The 22,427-nt window shown below is 37.8% G+C and overlaps 1 protein-coding gene across 1 annotated transcript in view; it reads left to right on the top strand.

Annotated features, from left to right (window-relative positions):
- Positions 1-22,427, top strand: part of LOC128986421 (hexokinase type 2-like) — a 40,448-nt gene that overhangs the window by 5,437 nt on the left and 12,584 nt on the right. Inside the window, exons 2-5 of the mRNA XM_054406787.1 lie at positions 8,826-8,938; positions 16,598-16,751; positions 20,281-20,499; positions 21,426-21,608. Coding sequence (XP_054262762.1) covers positions 8,846-8,938; positions 16,598-16,751; positions 20,281-20,499; positions 21,426-21,608 — 649 coding nt within the window. The 5' untranslated portion in view covers positions 8,826-8,845. The remainder of the gene's footprint in view (positions 1-8,825; positions 8,939-16,597; positions 16,752-20,280; positions 20,500-21,425; positions 21,609-22,427) is intronic.

Below are 22,427 nucleotides of genomic sequence, written 5' to 3'. Positions count from 1 at the left end.
TTTTTATTTTAAACAATATTACAACATAAAAATATCAAAAAATCCTAAAAAATTTAGCATTATTTTATATGGGCGCAATTACAGTTATCACGAAAATTTTCAAAGTCAAGACTCTTGACATTTTAAACACCTCAAAATGTTCTAAGTACATAATATTATTTTAAATACTTATATCTTGAAAACTATTTGAGATATGGCAAAATGGTTAAAAGTCCAGCATTAAATATATCTTAACTTTAATAGATACATTTTCGAAAAAAGCTTATGCTGCTCCACTAAAGAATAAGACAGGGTTGGTAGTTACAGAAGCCATTAAAACCATTCTACCAAAGGGGGGGTTAAAACATTCAATCCGACAATGGAAAAGAATTTTTTAATCAATATTTTAGCAAACTAACTATGTATCATTACCACACATTTTCTACAACTAAGGCTGCAATTGTGGAGAGGTTTCAGAGAACTTTAAAGAATTGGTTATATAGAGAATTTAGTGCTCAGGGGAGTTATAAATGGTTGGATTTACTTCCAAAGTTAATTCGAAAATATAATAATAAAGTGCATAGATCTATAGGTATGAAACCTAACCAAGTGAATATTAAGAACAGTAAATATGTGCATGAGAGGTTGCATGAAAGGACTTCTAAAGTAGTGCAAGTTAAAAAGCCAAGATATAAGGTAGGTGATAGCGTGAGAATTTCCAAATATAAACATGTGTTTAGTAAAGGATATACCCCAAATTGGACAGGGGAACTATTTACAATAGCAGAAGTTAAGAATACAAAGCCTGTGACTTATATCTTGAAAGATGAAAATGGTAATATAATCAGGGGAGGATTCTATACAGAGGAGTTGTTAAAGACCAAGTATAAAGACATGTATTTAGTAGAAAAGGTAATTAGGAGAAAGGGTGATTTATTGTATGTCAAATGGCTTGGGTTCCCAAGTAGCCAGAACTCATGGATTTCCACTAAGGATGTCCAAGGGAGCATGCCCACGCCATGAGCCGAGTTCGCACATACATGATTTTGAAATAGAAATATAATATATCAACTAGAAAGGGGAATGGTAGATGTACTAGCAATTGTGCATTAAATCCAAAACAATCGAGTAAAATATCGTGTACACATGGTGGGGTGCTATGGTACAATTGGGGGTTGCTGCTCCTGATCCAGTGAATAGCGTTTTTACACTACTATACTATGGGACAGTTGGAGGGGTGCACGTGCTCCTGGTTCATTGAATAGTGTTATTACATAGAAATATATATATTTAAACCAAAACAGATACACAATAAACTGTACACATGATAGGGTGCTATGGTACAATTGGGGGTTGCACCGCCTGCTGCTCCAGTGAATAGCGTTTTTACACTACTTTTTCCCCAAATCAAACGGAAGTCACATAGAACATCTTTAGTTAAGGGTAAAAAAACTTGAAGTGTTTTCCTTTAAAACAACACCAAAATCAGCTCTGTACCTTGTTTAATAAGATTTATATGAATTTTAAAAGTTGTAAAGTCCTTTTTGAATCGCCCTGTATATCTCCATTCAACTCTCATATTTAACTCATTCTCAGGCTAAAATACGCAGAATGTCTTGTGTTAATGTAATGAATGATACTATAAACGTACAGGTAGCGTTGTCCCCGATATTACCACCTCTTTTGGTCGGGCCTCTTTTGGCTGATTATGCAAAGTTTAGATGAATCTGGAGCCAAAGTTCGGTGTTATCATTAACCTACGTCGCTAAAGACTCATTATCACGAGAGGTCAATTTCATAGTCATGGACGTGTTTGTACTTAACTTTGATAGTCGTCGGTGTTATCATTTACGGTGTTATATAAATCAATCTTTTAAATGTTTGACGCAATGATATAAAAACTATTTCTCATTTATGTTAGAAACACGTACTAGTGAATCAGTGATACCCATCAAAGTTTACCATCATAAAACTTATCATGGATATTAGACTGTACATCGCTATAAGCAGTGTACAGTGCAAAGAGACACCAAGACTACTCCACGCAAGTCTGTTGTAGACTTCTCATTATTCTAATCTATTTTCCACGTTTGTTTACGTTTCAACCTTGCCAAAGGTATCACAATCCCGTAAGAACAGCGTGACTTAAAACTTTAACAGTAATTTGGCCTCCGGCTCTAGAACCTTAATTTATGTAAACGACTGTTCATGGAAAACAACAGTCTACTTTGAGTGGCACTTAGGCTTGTACTTCAGATCTCAGATCAGTTGTCCAGTGGATAGACAACGAAATCAAAGATTTCACACACAGTTTAAAACAACAAAAATGCGTATAAATTATATGATAGTATGTATGTTAGAAGGTAAGTGTGCTAAAAAACGCCTAAAAAGTACAATAGCTATTTTGAAAGTTGAGACAACTAATTGAATGTCTGCATGTTCGGGAGTAGTTAGAGGGCATATAAGTGACATTCAAGCAATAAACAACCTCATTTCATTTCAAGCGCTATCAATTAAGACATTGACGTCTCTGTTAGCGTCATGGGCAAAGGCCGAGATGCGATCTTAGCTGGCGCCTTGAACCTTGTTTTGGCAGATCTCGTCTCAGTAAAGACCAGCACTCGCGAATAATAAGAAAGAAAAATTCTTATTTGGTGATCTGTGGTCAAAATACCTTATTAAGATGCTGTCTTTAATTTTACTATTCTATTAGGTTGTAGCTTAAATTAATGCAAGAGCAGTATTGCATTTTAATTTTGAATTTAAAAACAAGGAAACCAATTAGTACTTGGAGGCGATTTTTTAAAAACAAGAACTGAATTCATCAAATACGTTTTGATTTGTAATAGATAGTTTTATCAATACGCATCTTACAATACAATACCCAAGTTTATACGTAATCGTTGAAAAGTTACACTATTGGGACATTGGGTATTAATGTTATTTCAGTCAGAGAGGTACAGTTAACTGTCGGAACCAAATTAACTCGCGATGTGATGTGAGGTTTCCGCCTCGACTTGGCAGCCTCTAGCGAAAGTAATTGGCGGGAGAAGCGACCTTGGAACCACTTGGGCCTTCCTGGTGGACAAAATAAACCACTTGTGGTAGGTCACCAAGCCTGTACCGAACCTAACCTGGTGCGTGGTCAAAATAAACCACTTGTGGTAGGTCACCAAGCCTGTACCGTACCTAACCTGGTGCGTGGACAAAATAAACCACTTGTGGTAGGTCACCCAGCCTGTACCGTGTCTAACCTGGTGCCAGGTCAAAATAAACCACTTGTGGTAGGTTACCAAGCCTTTACCGTACCTAACCTGGTGCGTGGTCAAAATAAACCACTTGTGGTAGGTCACCCAGCCTGTACCGTGCCTAACCTGGTGCTAGGTCAAAATAAACCACTTGTGGTAGGTCACCAAGCCTGTACCGTACCTAACCTGGTGCCAGGTCAAAATAAACCACTTGTGGTAGGTCACCCGGCCTGTAGCGTTCCTAAACTGGTGCGTGATCAAAATAAACCACTTGTGGTAGGTCACCAAGCCTGTACCGTGCCTAACCTGGTGCTAGGTCAAAATAAACCACTTGTGGTAGGTCACCAAGCCTGTACCGTGCCTAACCTGGTGCTAGGTCAAAATAAACCCCTTGTGGTAGGTCACCAAGCCTGTACCGTACCTAACCTGGTGCCAGGTCAAAATAAACCACTTGTGGTAGGTCACCAAACCTGTACCATACCTAACCTGGTGCGTGAACAAAATAAACCACTTGTGGTAGGTCACCAAGCCTGTACCGTGCCTAACCTGGTGCTAGGTCAAAATAAACCACTTGTGGTAGGTCAACCAGCCTGTACCGTGCCTAACCTGGTGCTAGGTCAAAATAAACCCCTTGTGGTAGGTCACCAAGCCTGTACCGTGCCTAACCTGGTGCTAGGTCAAAATAAACCACTTGTGGTAGGTCACCCAGCCTGTACCGTGCCTAACCTGGTGCTAGGTCAAAATAAACCCCTTGTGGTAGGTCACCCGGCCTGTAGCGTTCCTAACCTGGTGCCAGGTCAAAATAAACCCCTTGTGGTAGGTCACCCAGCCTGTACCGTGCCTAACCTGGTGCTAGGTCAAAATAAACCACTTGTGGTAGGTCACCCAGCCTGTACCGTGCCTAACCTGGTGCTAGGTCAAAATAAACCACTTGTGGTAGGTCACCAAGCCTGTACCGTACCTAACCTGGTGCCAGGTTAAAATAAACCCATTGTGGTAGGTCACCCGGCCTGTAGCGTTCCTAACCTGGTGCCAGGTCAAAATAAACCCCTTGTGGTAGGTCACCCGGCCTGTAGCGTTCCTAACCTGGTGCCAGGTCAAAATAAACCACTTGTGGTAGGTCACCCAGCCTGTACCATGCCTAACCTGATGCGTAGTCAAAATAAACCAATTGTGGTAGGTCACCCAGCCTGTACCGTGCCTAACCTGGTGCCAGGTTAAAATAAACCGCTTGTGGTAGGTCACCAAGCCTGTACCGTACCTAACCTGGTGCCAGGTCAAAATAAACCCCTTGTGGTAGGTCACCCGGCCTGTAGCGTTCCTAACCTGGTGCCAGGTCAAAATAAACCACTTGTGGTAGGTCACCCTGCCTGTACCGTGCCTAACCTGGTGCCAAGTCAAAATAAACCCCTTGTGGTAGGTCACCCAGCCTGTACCATGCCTAACCTGGTGCCAGGTCAAAATAAACCCCTTGTGGTAGGTCACCCAGCCTGTACCGTGCCTAACCTGGTGCCAGGTTAAAATAAACCGCTTGTGGTAGGTCACCAAGCCTGTACCGTACCTAACCTGGTGCCAGGTCAAAATAAACCCCTTGTGGTAGGTCACCCGGCCTGTAGCGTTCCTAACCTGGTGCCAGGTCAAAACAAACCACATGTGGTAGGTCACCCAGCCTGTACCGTGCCTAACCTGGTGCCAAGTCAAAATAAACCCCTTGTGGTAGGTCACCCAGCCTGTACCGTGCCTAACCTGGTGCCAGGTCAAAATATACCACTTGTGGTAGGTCACCCAGCCAGTACCGTGTCTAACCTGGTGCGAGGTCAAAATATACCACTTGTGGTAGGTCACCCAGCCTGTACCGTGTCTAACCTGATGCGTAGTCAAAATAAACCAATTGTGGTAGGTCACCCAGCCTGTACCGTGCCTAACCTGGTGCCAAGTCAAAATAAACCCCTTGTGGTAGGACACCAAGCCTGTACCGTACCTAACCTGGTGTGTGGTTGAAATAAACCACTTGTGGTAGGTCACCAAGCCTGTACCGTACCTAACCTGGTGTGTGGTCGAAATAAACCACTTGTGGTAGGTCACCCAGCCTGTACCGTGCCTAACCTGGTGCCAAGTCAAAATAAACCCCTTGTGGTAGGTCACCCGGCCTGTAGCGTTCCTAACCTGGTGCCAGGTCAAAATAAACCACTTGTGGTAGGTCACCCAGCCTGTACCGTGCCTAACCTGGTGCCAAGTCAAAATAAACCCCTTGTGGTAGGTCACCCAGCCTGTACCGTGCCTAACCTGGTGCCAGGTCAAAATATACCACTTGTGGTAGGTCACCCAGCCAGTACCGTGTCTAACCTGGTGCGAGGTCAAAATATACCACTTGTGGTAGGTCACCCAGCCTGTACCGTGTCTAACCTGATGCGTAGTCAAAATAAACCAATTGTGGTAGGTCACCCAGCCTGTACCGTGCCTAACCTGGTGCCAAGTCAAAATAAACCCCTTGTGGTAGGACACCAAGCCTGTACCGTACCTAACCTGGTGTGTGGTTGAAATAAACCACTTGTGGTAGGTCACCAAGCCTGTACCGTACCTAACCTGGTGTGTGGTCGAAATAAACCACTTGTGGTAGGTCACCCAGCCTGTACCGTGCCTAACCTGGTGCCAAGTCAAAATAAACCCCTTGGTGTAGGTCACCCGGCCTGTAGCGTTCCTAACCTGGTGCCAGGTCAAAATAAACCACTCGTGGTAGGTCACCCAGCCTGTACCGTGCCTAACCTGGTGCCAAGTCAAAATAAACCCCTTGTGGTAGGACACCAAGCCTGTACCGTACCTAACCTGGTGTGTGGTCGAAATAAACCACTTGTGGTAGGTCACCAAGCCTGTACTGTAACTAACCCGCTGTGCGGTTAAAATAAGCCTCTTGATGAAGGTTACTAAGCTTGTACCGTACCTAACCTAATCCTTGGTAAAAAAAACAAAAAAACATTTATTGAATGCTTAGCTTTCTTTATCTTCTACTACAGTATTTGGACTTACATAATTTGAAAAGTAAATATTTTTGTGGTAATGAACTGTAAATTAAATAAGATTCATTTGCTCTAAACCTCGAAATGGTTAAACCGCCGCAACCAAGATATATTAATAGTGATACTATTGTAAAACAACTTCTTAAAATAGGTAGCACTGCTAACTATTGTTTGTCGATGAGTACTTGGCACTTACAGCCGCAAGGAGAAGTGTGTTATCGCTTTTGTTTACGTGTGATAATGCCTGATATCACTCGCACATAATAACCGACCATGAATACTCGACGATGTGTTAAAAATTAGATGTCATGATAGGACAGCTCCTACTTTGGTGATTTCATTTAAGTTTGGATTGAATGCAAGTTAAAATTAAATCCATAATGTTACATCAATGTCATCCAGTTGGTTCATTTGGAGAGCATAACTCCCTACCACTCGATGGAGGGCATAGCTTACGGCCCTCTTATATTATATGTTCCAATAGAATTATACAACCCAATATAAAAAAATATTTGGTAAGACGGTGTTTGAAATATCCGGTGTTTAACCTAAAACTGCAAAGGTATTAGCTGGATTCAATAACCTTTGGTACTGCAAAGTACTCCTAGTTCTGGTATTGCAGAACGATCATTCTGAGCCAATGTCGACTATTTTCGCAGCCTAATGACCGTGATAGTTTTTCTGCAGTATACAGTATCTAGCTTCTTAATTGTCTAACCTCACCACTCGGCCTTGCATTACAGTCCTACTGCAGCTTTCTCTGCCAGGTTACCTTATTGAGATGTTCTGGAACGGGGCCGGTCCTCGACGCGCCCCACACGCACACTAGCACACTGGACTGCATCACACCATCACCACCCCACAACTTGTAAGGGGGTTAGACTATTATTTTAAACCCATTATAGCTTACGGTTGGATTTGATTCGACTGAAACAATATCGACACGCCAGGACCAGGGTGAAGGTGATAATGAATTAAAGATGGGGATTGGATGGTAGTGCAGGGCCGAGTGCCGGCCAGGTATCAGTGACCGGTTCCACGGTGCGGCGGGTATGGGGGTAGAAATGTCGACCAGGGAGGGGGCAGGAGAGTGCAGGGCCGAGTGCCGTTAAAACAAATTAAAAGGGTGCTGTTAAAACAAATTAAAAAGTAAAGCGTTCCTGGGTAGCCGTGCCGGGGAAAATTCCCTAAGAATACTTGGGACATCCAATTTTACAAGAAAGTTTAGCTCGTATGTTTTTTTTATTTTTTATTATTATTTGTAACCTAATCGTGGATATATGAACGTAAGCTTTTTAATTACTATTTTACTAAAGTATGCTAATAGCTTCATTTAACGAAAGTTAAAGTATGTCTAGCACCTTGTGAGAGCATTGTTAAGGATTGGATTTCAACAGAATGGGACCTCGTAATTACCATAAGGTATTGTATCTAGAATACACAGTAAACATACATACCCAAAACCTACTCCCCTCTACTCCAAAACGCGCGTTCCAACGCTCACATGTGTACGGTCCCATTAGAACCTTCGAAACTCTAAGCGCGCTGCTAGCGCGTTGCACGATGAACCTCACTGGCGCTGCATGTGTACGCACTCATTTGTTTGCTGTGTTTCTAGGACGCGCGTTGCAACGCTCTCACATGTTCAGTGTCTAAAGGCCCATGTAAAGTTTATATTCACGCAGGGAAAAGCCCTGTAGTCCGATTTGTACTTTTTCAGATTTATACCTTCCCGTGATTAGTTACTATGACTGTGCTAAATTTCGTGCGATTAGCTTCAGCCGTTCAGGAGGAGTATTTGTATAACAAAAGCAGGAGTGTAGTAATAAACCTTTGAGTTATTATAGTCTATGAACATCATAATCAATCATTACTATTACACAAAATCGAAACCATAACACTCGATCTAGGAAAAACTATATTTCTCCGAAACAACTGGACGAATTTCATATCTAGATTAAAAACATAGCTTCCTTTATGTATTCTAAGAAATGTTACTGGATAATTCAGCCGCTGGTCCACTACATGAACCTTTAACCAAAACAACTTTCTCGGATCAGTTGGCGAGACAACAAAGCCAACATTAAATTTTTCAGAGTGATAGTTTACGAGATTTGTCATTTTAACCAATTTAATAGACGATGGGTGTTAAAAGAACACTAACACTCCACAACACTGTTTCATTATTTCTTGTTACAGCGCATAATGACTCTTCAACAACAAATCAATACTCACTGTAGGCACTAAACAAATAAAAACTGAAATCATTCCTATGAATCTGAAAATTCTGTTTGTAGGAACTTTGTGTTTTGTTGGATCGATGAAGAAATGAAGACCACTAAATTTTACGAAAAGTTGACTGACGTAGAATTTAATTTGAACCTGTGGTTTGTCATGGTATATTCGTGCATGCTATAGGCTACTGTAACTGTAATTCTTATTCATATTCAACCTATCGTCTCCAGACGTATGGCACCGCTAAGCGTGACCAGAAGAGCTAGTAGCCTGATCACGGCTAATTAAGAAGTTACCTATGTAATATCCTAGACAAGATACGAATACAAATATTCTCTCATTGCAGGATAGGGCGGCCAGGACAAGATGGCGGTCAACAGGGCGACTGTCCTCAAAAACCTGAACGAAGCGATCAAAGTGTCACCTCTCAAGATAACTGACGAGAAAAAGAAAGCACAGGTAAACATTTGTTGATCTTACATCATTTTCCATTTGATAATCGGCATTTCTTTGTAACGCCATACCCAGGGGTTTACATTGTGTTACTTTGGTGTTTGAAGAGAGTTTACACTAATCTTTGTTAAACCCTTGAAAAGACTTTAGAATATGGCAAATATTATCAAAAAGGTCAAATTACCTGATGAAATTCTAGTTTTAACTACAGTACTTGATTATGCATCGTTGGAGATTTTACTTAATTATCACTGTATAGGAACCCTCCTGCATTATAAATTATTTAAGTTTTTTTTTTTTTTTTTTTTTTTACAGTTTAAGTAGGTAATCAGAGTTCATCAGGAGACACAGGTCGTGGGTTTAGTAGAGCAGGCGTAACCCTTAACCATGTAACCTATCTAACCACACAGACATCGGATATACATATACGGTGTTGACATGTAGCTGTCTTCCTACAAGAATAGACAGAGTTTGCGGTCAGTCTGTCATATAGTTTCATATTTTTGACATTAAATTATAACACCTATTACCGTTACTGTAACTCTATGGCAAGACGTAAGTTCGGACCACTAAACCGTTTTGTTCTAAGAGCCAAAAACACCGTTCGATTAAGTTTTTCCATTGATACGATAACACTCGTAAAAATAGTATTCTTCGATTCCGAACAAATTTATCAAACGTGAAAAACAACTTCTAATTGAATGAGTTAACGAAGTAGTCCGATACATTCTTTTGAAGGGGTTTGTAACCTCAAAAGTTTTTTGTCAATTTTATTGCAAACATTTTTATCTTTGATGAAAAGTATAAAGGTTTTTTTATAAAGTACATACTGCACCCATTGGTTACTGAGACAATGCATGTGCTGAACTCAACATGTTGTACCCTTTGTACTTCATGAAACTGATTCTCCACTTGAAGAGAAAATTTATTGTTGCAGATTGCTTTCTAAATTGACATAAAAGAAAAAGCGTGTTTATTTTTTTGTAAGCTTTTAAATATATTTTCCTACAGTTACTTGGCAAAGCAGGCTTCCTTGCACTGATTTTAGCACGTAATGTAGCTATTTGCTGCATTTACTTACTTTTGCGGCACTCGTTTTGTTTGCCGCATTTCAGTATTTCAACCATACAACACAAAAAAGTGTGCTTTTTATAAGGCACGTAATACGTGTACGCTTGGAAATAAGTTGGCAACACTTAAAGATAATACGACTACAATTAGCTGATGCAGCGTTTCACAGCCTTTTGAATTTTGATACTACGACTTAACCTGTTGTTTCATATTTCATGTCAACATTCTATTTTCGTTCAACACTTGAATTAAACCTAACCTAAAACGTTAAATTATAAATTAGTTGAATTAGGTTTTGAAGACTATTTATTTATATGTTGTATAGTAACTGTAGGAAAAATATAATGTGTAACGTGAGCGCAAAGTGCCTTTGCTGCACTCTAGAAACTTTTCACACAAAACATTTCTCATAGTGCAGAAAAGTGCCACTTCGCGCACTAGTTATACAAATAGCTATTTCAGCATAATTTAAAAACGTGGACGTAGAGTAAAACTGTTTATCCACGAAATCGTTACTGTGCTACTGTATACAGCAGTCGATGGTGTTTTATGACACTATACATAATAGTCGTTACTGATACAACGCAACTAAGCCGCTATATTTGTGCACTTCTCTCGAGTGTTTGTGTAAAGCAACTTCTGTCATCGTTCTTTGTTGTCCGGAACTGTCAAATGTAATTACTGGTAATCCATTACATTACAATAATTACAGTAATCACCGAGGATTTAACATCAATGGAGTGATAAGAGCCGTGCCGTGCGGATCCTATAGTGATAACAGTATCTGTCAAGTGGCGGTTGTTATCACCACAAACAGATAACATACCTGACCGACACCATCGATCCAGTCCCCGGCCTTGCCACTTAATAACTTTAGGAATCTTCCTTTCTTGGAACTTCAGCTCGACTTTGTCATTTCACTGCGTGTATGACAGGGAAACTGGGATTAGGTCTGAGTTCTTAGACTTTCAACAGATATGTGTTGCCAGTTTTTTACATACAAAAAATGTTGGAAAATCTGTATTAGGTCTATTTTAATTAAAATCGTTTCAACCTGAAGAATTGAACCACCATGAACACTTTTTTTGCATTTTACTATTGTTGTTTATCGCCCTCAGCGAACCCTACGGTTAGTTGAAGAAAGTATTTAAAAAATACAAATAGATTTACTAAATTAATAAATAAATTTTCACTATGCTAATGATAATGTCTTTTTAAATTTACCATGATTAACGCACGTAAACTTATGTTACAACCTTCGAAATGATCTGACCGTTCAACTAAGGGCTGCAGTATCCAATTGTGAAACTCTGTCACAAATATTAGTGTTATATGTAGTTTATTGGATTGTACCTACATCGACCAATCACAGTTCATGTCGAGTTTAAGGATACTGTACTTCAAAAGAGAGTCAAAATTTTGAGGTAACTCTTTGACACCACATTTACCCGTTACATAAGTTGTCGCGTCCCCGGTCTGACATATTACAGGATGATCGCGCTGTGTCTGCGACGACAACCGGTTTCTGATGTAAACAAGGCGCCGCGAACTGGCAGCCTGGAATGTTACGCTTACTATTTTTAATATCCCTTTTATCTCCACTTTAACTATATTGGTATAGCTTCTTGCTGAAAATGTTTTGGAAAGAATCTGGACCACTGGACCATGTGCACCTTGCTTGGTTCGCTGCAGTATACAGTGCCTTGGCGTCTTGACCACCAGATCATCATTGCCTCTAGTTCTCTACAGTCAAACATCAATCGTCTTCTACCAAGATAAAGCTTCTCAGTTTGGCTTTGAAGTTTCCACTCACAAAATGTGTCATTTGATGTACTTTTTCGCGTTTACAAACTCAAAAATTCTCTTCCATGGCTCTTCACTTGTACCCATTTCGTTGCCTATTATCAAGCGTTTCGAATATCCGTGTTCTTTGCTTTTATTTCTCTACATCTATTCATGCTTCCTTGTAAATTTTTAGCTTTAACCTCTCCAATATCATCAAATACAAAGGGATTACTCCAATCATCACACTCACTGCATCGTGCTGTAGCCCTTTCGACACCACCTGAACAGTATTTTCCTCTTAGGACTTAAACTTGATATTCTCCTCTGTCCTCTCGTTATCTTTCCCCACATTTCGCAACCTCAAGCCACTGATGCACTCTGGAGCCCCCACGTCCGGAGGTTTTTGCACCTTACATTGGTGTTTAACTTTGCAAACATCTTCAACTTTTCGAACGCCTTCATGGGGTTTTCGGTAATCTGATCGTAACGACCATCACTGCTCAATTTCATCTAACTTGTTATCCCCACTCCTAAATGTTTTGTTCTATTCGATCATTGGATGGTCACTTTTACCCATGTTGTATCTTGCCAATTTCTCCAATTGACCCACTTGGCCATCATTTTCAAAGTTCTAGGTTCTTATTACCTTATCGCATCAGAAGCTCAAAGCTCGAGTTAGCCTTAAGCAGCTGTCTGTCGTCCATTTAGGCTCTTGCAAGAATATTTTTTTGAACGGCAACCGCAGAAATCCTCCAAACAAGACCTTCCACAACAAAAGGGTGTAACACTGATCCTAGTGAACATCATTTCGTGATGATCTTGCTCCACTTCTCCATTGCCAGTTTATAGCGTCACCGTTCTGTTCTGGAAGTAGTCCCTTGCCAGTCGGTAGATGTTCACACATCACAATGCTCGCAGCACTCTGTCATTTTATGGCCACCTTGCAGGGTCAAGTCAAACGCTCCCGAAATATCCACATAAGCCCTAAAACGTACTGAAATTGAAAACCAGAGTATTTCACTCTTGTTTTCATATCAAGCAGCGAATCAACTGCTCCTACTCCTTCTGTAAATTCATGTCTTCTATTTATTCTCTTCGATATTACCTTTGACTATTAAGTATCCAATAGTCAATGATATAAAAGTACCTAGCAATAAAAGAAAAGTGTTACCAATATCGAACTTGACTTTGCATAGGTCCTTGTCATTAAATTGTATTTTATTTTATTTTACCTATTAAAGGTTCGTAAACCTACTCTTATTCAACATCTTACTATTCAGTGCCAATAACGTACCCTTTATTCTCTCGTAAACTCTTTTTTCGTTCATAATAAGGTTTGGTTTAAGGCTGGTTAAGTGATTGGTCCAGTACAGTGAGAGAGAGAGAGAGAGAGAGAGAGAGAGAGAGAGAGAGAGAGACTTGCAGTCGGCACGAGGCACTCTAGCTAGACTGGATACTGATGAGGAATGTGTTGGAAGAAAGCCAACTGCGGCGTTAGAGGTTCTAAAGCTTGTTTACCTTTCTAAATTCAACTTAAATTTTTACTTTTATTTTGATCCAGATTTGATAGCTTAAAATCTTTTTGAAGCCAAACAAGGTACTTGTGTTTTTTTTTCGTTAATACTGTACATAATTTTACTTTTTATCTACTACTACTTCACTAAGTAGGAAATACTACAGCAATGCGGGTTTCAAGTAATATAAAAATATGTGCTGCATTTTATTAACGTTTCTTCAAAGTATGACATTTTAAATACTGTATTGATTACTGGTACCTATTTAAATAACACTGAATTTGAAATATCAAATTGAGGTTAATTTCACCCTTACCCCCACACGTCCTTGGAGTATATTTTGAACCCATTCCTATTCCATTTCCACGCCGATCACGCAGCAATAAAATAGTTCAACGTCACCGCATGTTCAGTACACCAAGGACGCATGTATCAAACCATTAGAACATCGGGTTGATGAATTATCACGTAACTTGAACAACATACTGGTTTGCATTGAAAAGTGTTGAGGCCCGCCGAGATTCAAATTACATTTGAACTTCTGAACAAGTATCCGAGCCTTCTGTTCATGACACGGGAGTTTAAAGGTTATTTCACAGTCAGCCAGGAGCCTGTGGTCCCTCACGTGAGCCAGTGTCGCCCTCGCCTTGGCAGTGACAGAGAGTTGTAGCTCGCGACGACGCGACGCGCGATCGCTAATCAGGCTGTTGACGCCAGCGCAGACCTTGAGCAGAATTTATCCTTCACAACAATATTTGACCTTCTTCACTCGACTTTAAACTCCCAACTTGCTTTGAATTAATGTTTACATTGTTGAATTTCATTGGTGCAAACGCCGGTCATGATACGACTTCCTCACACAATACTTCAGATGATGTTTTGTAGTGTCTTTGGTTGTAGGATACTGTTTTGAACATTTATATTTTAGAAGCTATGACTTTTACACCATCTCGGATCATATAATTGCAAAAATGTCTAAGCATGTGATGTGATACAGTAACCAAAACAAAATTAACGTTATGAAATACGCATAAACTGGATACGCATGACTATCCGATACAGCATTTTTACCGTGCCCCTTGTTTTATAACTGTATTTTTAGCTTTGTTCTTCACTAAAGTGGAGTTAACTTGGATTAGATTGACGTTTTTACATTTTTATTTTACATTCCCTGTAGGCCTATGGGAAAAGGAAATTCTCTAAAAACAATTGAAAATGCCGAGGCACTTTTCTTGTAAATGGCTCACAAATAATCAAAATCCCATATCCACCTTTAAAACCGTACAATTTACATAAACATGTTACAATTTAAGGTCAATTCATAAACACGAAATTGGCACTTGTATAATGAAAGCAAATGGGAACTCTTTGTCGTGGCCATGAATTGGTGAGAATTAACAGACTGGTTGATATAAGCATTTGGCTTTGAATAATCACTAGGCTAAGTTGTGTCAGTAGCTTCTCCACAACTACAAACGACATGTAGACGAATCTCTCAACATCTAACAATCCAACTATTGCTGTTGTTATAAAAGTTTTAACATCCGATATTAGTAATTTCAGTTGGAAATTACACTGTTTTAAATGTTACTTAGTCATATATACAATTTATTGAATACATTATTATCAGTTTTGATAATTTGTTGACTGTTACCCTGCAGCTTTTGATGATTACGTTAGTTAGTTTCTGCAATCTTTAGATAGGTAACTTAAAACGTTTGAGAGCTGAAAAACCATTTCGGTCCGTGGTACGAACGCTATCTTTCAGCACACGATATCCTATTACCACTATTCACCACAATAATAATGCACACTAACAGTCAACAGAACTACAACTTTAAAGATAGGTATGTGAAGAAATAACTTGAGGAATGAGCAAAAATAACAATAATTGATAGTTGCTAGGCAGCGGTGAAAATAAATCAATTATATTGCAATGCTATATGGATACTGATTGTGTCTTTAATATGCATTCATGTTTTAAGAAAGTAAGCGGGCAGCTGATTTTGCGGCCCTAGGGATGTAAAAACCTGCTCGGTCCCCAAATGACGATGACAGCTGGCATGGCGAGCAAAACGTAACTTTCAGCCACCAATTAACATATATGTAAAACATCTAAAACATCATAGTGTGGTGAAAAACAATTAGTTAATTTACATAGGCCTACTTTGTTACATTTTAAAGTCCCAGTTTATGCTTTCATATGTTTTAAATAAAACTATTAAGGATATTAGTAGAGAACATGATGACAGGTTATTGAGACATGATCAATGATCAGTGTTTTATTTGATTGGTAACCAGCCTAAGATATGGAATTGACTGCGCCAACCCCACTGATGTGGACAAACTGACCAGGTCAAGTGAAGGTCATGGATCAAACAATCCATTGCCAGGAATACACCATCAGAAAATAGCAATGCAATTGCAATTCAATCATCTATCTTTCTACAACTCGAATTTCTAAGCATAAAAGTGTTTGCTCTGGCAATGAAATCTTTTCAATACAGTAAAATCATACATTTATTCTCTTTAGTTGTTTTAAATATTGAGTATATGTTGACATCATGCTTGATTTATTTTGTATATTTTATGTTGTACTGCATACATTTGTATTTTTTTTAATAATTAGAAGGGGTGTTTAACTACTTAAGCTTGTAAAAGATTGAGAGTTTTGATTGTGCAACACTAAAATCCACCCAGCAGTTCATTGACATTTTAATAGCTCATTAAGATTGTATACACTGACAGTAGGGTACAAATATTTCGCTACTAGAATATTTAATTACTGCAAGGTATTTGTATATTCCACTTGCTGCCATACTTTCTTCATTTAAATATTTACATTCTTGGAACTTCAAAATATTCAGGGAAAAGACCATACATTTTTAATGGTTGAACTGCATTGGAGTTTTAGTTATAGTCAACGGTCCTTTCTATACTTTTAAATTGTTATGAGTAACTTTGTGGTATCTTTTTGTCTCAGTGCTTAAGTTCAAATGTTAAATATGATTAATTATACTGAGACAAATCAACAAATCATTTTTTATTTTAAGAGTGTACCAATATTTCTGTTATACCCCAACGTTTTAATTTATTAAGTTCTTAAAACTGTTGAAAACTATAAGTTTTACTTCATTTGTTTCACAAGTTGCAAAAGTTTCTTCTACCATGAGAGAGGAACAAAACAATAAAAAAATGCAACCAAACATTGAAGTCTTTATTAATATTTCTAACTTTAACACCAAAATCCCTTGGTTAGTATCTGACCCTACTTTGACATTGCCTTTTGTCACAGATTGATGAGAAGCTGAAAGGGATCCACATAGACGGGCCTACAGTGCTGAGGATTGGGGAGGTGTTCCTGAAGGAGCTGGAGTTGGGCATCCGGGACAAGCCTTCCTCTCTCCTCATGGAGAACACCTACATCCCGGAGTTACCCGACGGCACAGGTACAGTCGGGCTTAGCTAAATGTGGAAACAAACTTCAGCATACATATCTTTTTGTAGGCTTTTGAATGTTGTACATGATGATAACTTTTTGTTTTGTTTGAAAAAGTACAGTATTTGAAAAAGTTTTGCATTCCTTCGAGTTTGGAAATAAGCTATGTTGGAGGCATAAGTAGCCGTAGCATGATTTTTTTAGGCATTTATATTTGACTAGCAGAATACCCGTCCTTCGTACAGGGCTGGCGTATAAGTATAAAATGCTTTTTGCAGTTATACTCATGCTTTGTGTTTGCAATATCTCTTCCATTGCAAACCCAAAGCACGGTTTGAGAAAATTTGGTTCCTTTAATTTACAGAAGCTATAGTATAACACATATACCATAGCCATAATGTTCTACCACTACACCTAAACAATAAAAAAGTAAATTATCGAATATTTGCACATTTTTTAAACATCTTACTAATATTATAAATGTGAAAGTTTGTGTGTTTGTTTGTTTGAAGTTCAATCACGCATTAACTACTGAATGGATTAGGCTGAAATTTGGCATGATGATAGCTTACATGCAAAGAGTCACAAATATCAACAAATAAATTTTTTTAACAAAAATTCCAGAATCATTTAAGTTGTTAGATTTAAAATCATTTAAAAATAAGATCCATGATTGGCTTATTAGTCACAAATTTTTTTCTGTAAAGGAATTTTTAGAATGTGATATAAGTAGGCCTAAAGTGTAAACTAAGTGTTGGGTCCTTTATTTACTATGAGTATTCGAATGTCTTGTTGTTGTTGTTGTAAACGTTTTATTGTCTTGTTTATTTATTTTGTTGTTACTATTTTTAATCTATATTTATTTTATTTTATTTTATTGTTATTATTATTATCTTGGTACTGTCTTTCAATGAATAACTGATGAAGCCTATTGTAATCATGTATTACTTAATGGTGAATAAACTTCTTGATTCTTGATTCTTGATACATTCTCGATTAACATAGGCATATTCTTATCTCAAAAAACCTTTCAGGCTCCACCCCAGTGGCTCTGTAGTTCCCCATGTTAACCTTACAAGTATTAATATTTAAAGGGAATAAAAATATTTAGTCAGCTGTTTCAAATAAAAAGGTTTGTTCTGTGTATGATATGCAAAAGCTTTAAAGATTAAAAAATTTTGCAACAGGGTGCAGCACTATATTTTTGCATTTATGAAAACAGCTAATATAATTTGAACTATATAAGCAGAAACAAAAAAAACCTGTGATACGCGATGAGAACTGTAATAGAAGGATTGATTACAGTTATGTTTATGTTTTTAATTTCATGAATAATTTGTGATATTTTGCGAATTTTTAATAATTTATTTTTAGTGGTAGAACATTATGGCTATATGGTAGATGTGTAATACTATAGTATACCTTAAATTTAAAGAAGCAAATGTTATCAAACTGTGTCCTTCCCCCATTGCAAACAGAAAGCTTGAGCATAACTGCAATACACATTTTATACTTATATGCCAACCCCGTACGAAGGACGGGTACTCTGCTAGTTATTTATAAATTTAAAACATAGACTTAACTGTAAACAATCATACTTTAACAGTTCTCATTGTGCATCACAGCTTTTTTGTTGCGGCTTGGTTCAAATTAACTTTTAATGCTATTGGATATCATAGAACAACTTATGTAATTGAAACAGCTGACAAAATTCTTTAATCCCTTTTGAATATGAATACTCATAAGATTAACATGGGAAACTCCAGAGCCACTGGGGCGGAGCCTCAAAGGATTTTTGTGATAAGAATGTGTCTATATGTTAATCGGGAATGTGAGCTATCATCATACCAAATGTCAGCCCAATCCGACCAGTAGCTAAAGCGTGATTGAACTTTAAACAAACAAATAAACACACAAACAAACGAACACACAAACTTCCACACTTATAATCTGATGTTAGACAATTATTTACCTACCTACCTCAAACGATTTACCCACTCTATTTCAAAAATGTGCTTAAGGCTTCACCCTAAGAGATTTCATAAGTTCAGTGTAATCCTTATGAGTAGTTTTAGCACTTTTTTTTTAGCACAAACAAATAAATATTACAAATAAGTTAGCCGTAAACAACTATCTTGATAATCAATTTAAAATTAAAGCCATTGACTGGCTATAATTTTATTACGTCTATGACAACTACTTTTGGTTTAATGCAATTGCATTCTGTATATTGTTAAAATAACATGCCAGAAAGCCTTCTGCACGATATTTAACTATATTATTTTGTGGATATTATTCACACTCTATCAAATCACTGTGTTCAAAACACTATGCCTAGGTACCAGCGTTGGGTTGGGATTGTTCAGGTACCGTATTGAAAGATTAAAATGTTGATGTTATTACAATAGTTATTAATTATCGACTAATACTTTCATTTAACATATTCTTTGTGCTTTCCTGAGGATTCATGACAGATGGTGAGTGCTTTAGTGTTGCATTATAAGACATACAGTGTTCCTTGCACATTGTACCATAGATAAAAGGAGTATAGACACTACTTCTAAATCTACTTCTGTGTCTACTTCTGTGTCTACTTCTTTTAATCTATGATTGTACACATTGGCAGTGTTAAACATACCAGAACATACCAGTTATATGACATAGGAACTCTATCCCTACACTTACCTAGTTGATTTGTTAATTTATTTAGTGTAGCTCTGATAATATAAAATGTAAACAAAAACAGTTAAACAGGTTTCACTATTAAATTTTAAAGTGGGATACGGTATTGCAATGATATTACTGATCAAGTTTACAACCAAAGGTATCACTGTTGTTTGAGCAGGTTTGCCCCTTTTAGCGAGTTTCCCAAATAGTGTATAATAATCTATTACCATAAAGTCTTATGGTAAGACCTGTGACCAATATACTTTTCCATCCGTTCAAATTCGTTACAGGCTATATATTTGTTTCTACATTTGGTAAAGATACAACTTTTATCCATCTGATCATTAGAGTGCACCTACAGCAAGTTAAAAAGCAACAATATTTGCAGGATGTAGTAGCATATAAACAGTCAATGGTAGTAGTCTTAAGATTCTATAAAGAAAACTGCAGCCCAAAAAATTAGTTAATGATTATTTTGCATCTAAACTAGTTTTAAATATCAATAGACCTAATATAAGAATTTGTTTTCTGACCTGATATCAGTAGCTCTATATCACTGTTAATTATAAAAAAGTTAAAATCACTACACTTTTCAGTAATTCATCACTTTGGTAATTCTCCGTCTAGTTATTCAAATGGTGATGTTACCTGTCAACAGCTCAGATTCCAAACCTAGGTTTTTTAAGTTTTTACTATTATGATAGCAAAAACTTGCCAGAAAATGAGAAGGAATCCACACTTGCACAACAAACACAAAACTAAGTTATGATGTACACAAATTAGAATATTTTTACTTTTATTTTGTATGTTGGTGACAAGGTGGTCCTTTCCCATTCAGACAAACCCAGTATTTATTGTAATTATGTTTTCAGAGGAAGGTCAGTTCCTAGCCCTAGACCTGGGAGGTACCAACTTCAGGGTGCTTCACCTGGTACTTCACAAGGGCCGTATAGTCAAGGAGCAGTCCAAGCACTATCACATTGATGATGAACTCAGGCTAGGCTGTGGACTCAAGCTGTTTGACTTCATTGCTGAATGCATCTCCTCGTTTGTTCACGAACACAACCTTGCTGATCAAACACTGCCCTTAGGTAAGACCTTGGTAAACCACTATAATTAAACATAACTCAGTTTCATTTTTATGTTATAGCCTCTGGATCACTGATTTTTACAACAAAAGGTTTAAATTACCTGTATCCGTCAAGTGATCCTCGATTGTAGTTGTTTGACTACAGCTGTTTCGCGTTTATAAACACATCCTCGGGTCAATGTTTCATTGATTTATCCCATCCATGAAATGGTCGTCATGAGGTTGAAAGTTCACAAATAACACACGTACACGAAACATTAAATTGGCCAAAACACAAATACATAAAAACAACATCGGACACATGCGGCACCGGTAGAAGGTAGGTCATGACTGCCAATGGCCAATTATTATTTTGTGTAAAATAGAATAATTATTAGTTGGGTCAATAATTATTAGTTTTGAGGAATAGAGCGGCACGGTACTCTATTCCTAAAATATTTGTGGATCGACCTTGTCAATTTGTGACTAAAATTATTCTGCATTTCAGGGTTCTTTCAGATAAAAAAAAATACCTTGTTTGTTTGATTTACTAATTTTTCTAATTTAATTTCTCAAAATAAATACTGTATACTAAAAGTAATTGATTGAGATCAAGGACCTGGTTCAGTTTGCTTCCTTCTCATAACAGTCTCATAGCGGTTGATCATGTTGATCCTTTACCACTGTGAATTCCTAGCTGATTAACCCATCACAACTCAATCTTATGAATAGTAATGAAACGTTAAAGGTGAATTGTGTTCATTGTATGTCACTAAAAATTGTATTGGGCTCAGCTTCACATTGAATTCCAGCCCATACTAAAACAGAAAATATTAATTGAGAAATGTGGGTGTTCTATAGTCCTAAGCATCAAATCAGTAACTATACATTTTTATCCCAGTGTCTTTAATTGTACATCGCCTAACATACTTTTTTTTTTATATCTAGGTTTCACATTTTCGTTCCCTATGCACCAGAGGAGTCTCTCATCAGGGATACTGGTCACTTGGACCAAGAGCTTCACAACCTCTGGTGTGGAGGGGGAGGACACAGTGAGACTGCTTAGAGAAGCTATGCAGAGGAGAGGAGACAACCATGTAGAGGTGGTGGCTATACTGAACGACACTACTGGTGAGTCACTACTGACTAGGAGTCTTTAAACATGTTTCTTTAGCTAATGTCTACTTGGAAACCACAAATTCAGAACACACAGGTTTTATCTTCACACAACACATGAGAACAACACACCTTCATTGCAAATAATAGACTTGTCGGCGTTAAACACTCAAATCCAAAACATGTAGTGATAATGGCATAATATGGCATTGGTAATGGTGTAATAATAGTATAATTAGGCGTGATAATGTTTGTGCAGTTGAGTTGATGAATAAAATGAATTTACCTAACCCGCCATGTTAAACTTCCCTATCCCAAGCGTGATGTATACAACTTCCTTACTTCTCGAGTGATGTAAAGTATCAAAAACTCACTCGGTGATGTAATGAAACCCATTTAAATAACATTGAGTGATTAACTTAAAAAATATACCTCTATGGAGCCAACGACGTTCAACGCCAGAAATCAGCTGTGCTCTTGAATTTTATTGTTATGTTTTGAAGAATTTTCCTAACCTAGCTTTTGTTTGTAAATGAACGTTACTGTTAGAAGATGAGTGAAATGGATAATGATTAATATTGTTCGTAACCTCCTGTATATTGTCGGGTCAGGTAAAATCTTGTACGTTACACGTTACGCAAGAGCGTGTTTATACATCACTTAGGTAAATTATGCAACTCGCTTCCGCTCGTTGCACAACCTTCACCTGCGTGATGTAAAAACGCTCTTACTACACTTGTAAAGTAAATAGCTATAATAAATGCTCAAATTTCTATTAAATTGTGGTTTACTTATATTTTTGTCATGACTTCTTCCTAGTTATTCATCACATAG

Source organism: Macrosteles quadrilineatus, unplaced genomic scaffold (genome assembly GCF_028750875.1).
Source record: "Macrosteles quadrilineatus isolate MER2022 unplaced genomic scaffold, UCM_ALF_1.0 Scaffold_2__2_contigs__length_208266976, whole genome shotgun sequence".
In the NCBI taxonomy this organism is placed as follows: domain Eukaryota; kingdom Metazoa; phylum Arthropoda; class Insecta; order Hemiptera; family Cicadellidae; genus Macrosteles; species Macrosteles quadrilineatus.
The sequence above is the reverse complement of the archived record's forward strand: the minus strand, read 5'-3'. Positions and strand labels throughout refer to the sequence as shown.